General features: G+C 35.5%; 1 protein-coding gene across 2 annotated transcripts in view; it reads right to left on the reverse strand.

Moving 5' to 3' along the window:
• Positions 1-5,000, reverse strand: part of mars1 (methionyl-tRNA synthetase 1) — a 27,827-nt gene that overhangs the window by 15,064 nt on the left and 7,763 nt on the right. For both annotated transcript variants that reach the window (XM_084425701.1, XM_084425700.1), the window contains exons 9-13: positions 4,813-5,000; positions 3,883-4,084; positions 2,254-2,328; positions 1,512-1,682; positions 804-899 (exon numbers count right to left, since the gene is read on the reverse strand). The exon at positions 4,813-5,000 is cut by the window's right edge and continues 16 nt beyond it. In XM_084425701.1, coding sequence (XP_084281827.1) covers positions 804-899; positions 1,512-1,682; positions 2,254-2,328; positions 3,883-4,084; positions 4,813-5,000 — 732 coding nt within the window. The remainder of the gene's footprint in view (positions 1-803; positions 900-1,511; positions 1,683-2,253; positions 2,329-3,882; positions 4,085-4,812) is intronic.

The following is a 5,000-nucleotide window of genomic DNA, read 5'->3' on the forward strand; positions in this document are numbered from 1 at the left end:
TCCTCGTGCAGCATCTCTGCTCTTCTCTGATGATGTGGGCGGGGGAACCTGTCACTCACATGAGATCAGCCAATAGCAAACCACAACCATCCAATCAAGTCCCCACAGACACAATCAGGCCCCGCCCACATTTGTTCTTGTTCCAGAAGCGCTTCACTCGCATATACGACATTATAGGTTGTAATTAATTTGTTAATTTTATTAGTCAAATTTCACATTCATAAGTCATAATTTTTAAGTTTTTTTAACAAAAAGCCCCTTTTCTCAGTAATCCTTTAAGAATTAGAAAATTACTTTTCTACTATTCAATCTAGTACAAATGGAAAAGCTATTAAGACTGTTCATTTGTGTTCAATCTTCAAATGATACATGAATCTTTGAATGAAGGTCTTGTATTTTTCTGAATGTTTTTTAAAATATTTTTAAATATATATTTTTAAAGTTTTCTTTGCTTCCCGGCTCCAAAGTGTATGTTGTATTGTTTTGTTTAAAACATTCATATATATATATATATATATATATATATATATATATATATATATATATTTATATTTATTTATTTATATATATATATATATATATATATATATATATATATATATATATATATATATATATATATATATATATATATATATATATATATATATATATATATATATATATATATATATATAGGGAAGAAAAGACGAGCTTAACTTGTCAAACATTTTCAAAAACCACCACAAAACAAAATCTGTGAACTCATCCAGGACACATATGTGATTTGCATCAAGAGGTGAAATATTAAACTTGATCAGCACCTGCTGAGGGTTCTTCCACCATTTCTCCCATTGGTCGGTGTAGTTTGCCGTGATGGACAGGTAGCCAATAGGAGCGTCGAACCACACGTAGAACACCTTCGTGGACAGACGGATACATCGGTTCATTGTGCATTTGGATTAACGGACAATATTAGTGAAATAACTAGTGCTGTCGATTAAAAAAAATTAACTAGATTTCATTGCAAAAATGAAAATCAGCCCATGATTTACTCTCCCTCAAGTCATCCTAGGTGTATATAACATTCTTCTCTCAGACGAATACAATCAGAGTTATATTAAAAAATGTCCTGGCTCTTCCAAGCTTTATAATGGCAGTGAATGGCTGTTTCTGTTTTGAAGTCCATAAAAGTGCATCTATCCATCATAAAAGTGCATCTGTCCATCATAAAAGTGCATCTGTCCATCATAAAAGTGCATCTATCCATCATAAAAGTGCATCTGTCCATCATAAAAGTGCATAATTTTATGGACTTCAAAACAGAAACTGCCATTATAAAGCTTGGAAGAGCCAGGACATTTTTTTATATAACTCTGATTGTATTCGTCTGAGAGAAGAATGTCATATACACCTAGGATGACTTGAGGGAGAGTAAATCATGGGCTAATTTTCATTTTTGGGTGAACTATCCCTTTAACGCAATATGTTGACAGCACTAGAAATAACGTCTCAGGATTGTGCGTTCATACTTTCTCCTTGAAGTCCTGGTGAGGCACCGGCGTCCCCCAGCGCAGGTCTCGCGTGATACACCGGGGCTTCAGGCCGTCCCGGAGCCACGAGCGGGTGATGTGCCGTGCGTTCGCCGTCCAATCGCCTGAGCCGATCGACTTCTCCAGCCACTGCTCCAGCTCGCCCTCCAGCTATCACACACACACACACACACACACACACGCTACGTCTACATCAATCCGGACACATTTGAAAACGGCGTTTTTGCTTAAAAACACTCTCCGTCCACGCTTTGAAATCGCTGGTGTTTCTGACGTCACAAACTACCTTGTAACCAATCAGATCAACGTGTGATCGTCAACCAGTGGATCTCTGAGCTGAGTGAGTGAGTGGAGGCGGGGCTCATTTGCATATTCAATGAACCGCGTATACTAAATGAGGCAAGGGTGTCGAGTTACATTCAAGATATTTTAAGGCATGAATAAATGTTTTCCCAAGGAAAAAACGTTTTAATATGTAATTTCGGTGAATAAAGATGAGTTTTAAGGGATAAAATGATTGACTACAGGAGGACTTTAAGTAAATGTTCTCTGAATGTTTTCAAAAAGCTGTTTTCATTAATAAAAGCGCCGTCTCGGTGTGGACCAAAGGCCAAACCGGAGAGAAAAAGATGTGTTTTCAAACTAAACCGCATTAGTGTGGACAAACACACACTCTGACCGAGCTAAAGAGAGGATAACACACACTTCACATCCGCTTTACCTTCGGCAGGTCCAGGAACAGGTGTTTAGAGGAGCGGATCACCGGCGTTTCCTTGCACACTTTACACTGCGGACTCTACAGGAGACATGAGGAACAGCACAGAGTAAACACACACGCTAACACTTCACAACAAGACTATTAGTTAACATGTATTAACTTACATGAACTAACTAACAAACTGTCTACTTCAATTGATCAAAAGTGACAGTAAATTTATAATGTTACAAAAGATTCTATTTCAGATAAATGCTGTTCTTTTGAACTTTCTATTCATCAAAGAATCCTGATAAATAAAATGCATCAGTTTCCACAAAAATATGAAACTTTTATAATAATCATAAATGTTTCCTGAGCAGCAAATCATCATATTAGAGTGATTTGTGAAGGATCATGTGACACTGAAGACTGGAGTAATGATGCTGAAAATTCAGCTTTGATCACAGGAATAAATTACACTTCACTATATATTCACATAGAAAACAGCTATTTTGAATCATAATAATATTTCAAAATTTTTTACTGTATTTTTGATCACATATATCCAGCCTTGGTGAGCAGAAGAGACTCTTTCAGATTTTTGTCAGATATAGTAGGAGTTTAATATATACACTACTGGTCAAAAGTTTTAGATCGGTAAGATTTTTAATGTTTTTAAAAGAAGTCTCTTCTGCTCACCGAGGCCACGTTTATTTGATAAAAAAAAAAAAAAACAATAAAAAAAACAGTAATATTGTGAAATATCATTACAATGTAAATCATCTGTTTTCTATGTGAATATATAGTAAAGTGTAATTTATTCCTGTGATCAAAGCTGAATGTTCAGCATCATTACTCCAGTCTTCAGTGTCACATGATCCTTCACAAATCACTCTAATATGATGATTTGATGCTCAAGAAACATTTATGATTATTATCAATGTTGAAAACAGTTTTTTACATTTTTATCTATGATGAATAGAAAGTTCAAAAGAACAGCATTTATCTGAAATCTAAAGCTTTTGTAACATTAAACACTAGCGTTCAACAGTTTGGGGTCAGTAAGAATTAAGAATTTTATTTTTATTTTTGCGGGAAATAAATAAAATAAATAAATACTTTTATTCATCAAGGATGAGTTAAACTGATCAAAAGTGACAGTAAAGACATTTATAATGGTAGAAAATATTCTATTTTAAATAAATGCTGTTCTTCTGAACTTTCTATTCATCAAAGAAAAACAGTTTTCAACACTGATAATAATAATGAATGTTTCTTGAGCATCAAATCATCATATTAGAGTGATTTGTGAAGGATCATGTGACACTGAAGACTGGAGTAATGATGCTGAAAATTCAGCTTTGATCACAGGAATAAATTACACTTTAAAATATATTCACATAGAAAACAGTTATTTTAAATTGTCATAATATTTCACAATATTACTTTTTTTTTTTTTTTTTTTTTTTATCAAATAAATGCAGCCTTGGTGAGCAGAAGAGACTTCTTTTAAAAACATAAAAAATCTTACTGATCTAAAACTTTTGACCAGTAGTGTGTGTGTATATATATATATATATACAAGACATTTTTCCATATATTTAAAAATGTATTTAGAAGTGAAGTTCAGGAACCCGTGATCTCGAGCCGTACCCTGAGCTCCACAGCATTGATGAGACGGCCACATTTGTCACACTGGTCCCCGCGGGCTTCTGGGTAATGGCAGTGAGGACACACGCCCTCCACGAAGCGATCGGCCAGGAACCGCTGACAGCTTTCACAGCGAAGCTGCTCCACCGTGTCCTCCAGCAGAAAACCCCTCTCGTGGAGACGCCAGAAAATATCCTGAGCGATTCTGAGGAAAGACGGAGATTGACAGGAAATAAAACACTTCCATATGGTTATGAGATCTTCAGTGACTAGAGAACCGAGCAATGACGTCACTAACGACATAACCTGCCCGCAAACACACATTCAACGGCACAGCGTTCGTTTACGAGCGTTAAATAACTTTGAAAATATAATGTAAGATCCAAAGGTATATATATATACAAATTTTCCATATATTAAAAAATGTATTCAGAAGTGAATGCAGTTCCACAAACACTTATGCGTGTTTTATACGATAAAATCTAATTTAAATAAAATAAAATAATAATAATAAAAAAACATTAAATATAATACAAGTTTCTGGAGTGATGATATTGACATTGTCAATTCACTTCAAAATTCATAAAAATATAGAATTATAAATGTATACATTTTAAATTGATAAAAAATAAAACAATAGAAATAAAATAATATGCTTATTTTAATATGCTTTTAGACAAACCATGTGTAAATTCATAAGTCGACAGAGTGAGTGAGTGGAGGCGGGGCTCATTTGCATATTCATAGAACCGTGCATACTAAATGAGGCAAGAGTGTCGAGTTACATTCAAGATATTTAAGGCACTAAGGAAAAAAACGCTTAAAAGTGTCATTTTGGTGATCAAAGATGAGTTTTAAGGGATACGATGATTGACTACAGGGGGGTTTAAAGCGAATGGTCACGGACGGCTTCACTAGACGAGCGGTTCTCACTCAGTTTGGCGTTCAGTGGTCGTGCGGCCGAAGAAGTCGAAGTCGATCTGGAACCACTGGTAGATGGAGGCGTGGATGGTGTGGTATTTGTCGCAGATCTCCTGCGGCGTCAGTCCCTCCTCGCGAGCCTTGTTCTCCGTGGCCGTCCCGTACTCATCCGTACCGCAGACGAACAGGAGATTCCAGCC

Source organism: Rutilus rutilus, assembly GCF_951802725.1.
Source record: "Rutilus rutilus genome assembly, chromosome: 12".
Taxonomy (NCBI): domain Eukaryota; kingdom Metazoa; phylum Chordata; class Actinopteri; order Cypriniformes; family Leuciscidae; genus Rutilus; species Rutilus rutilus.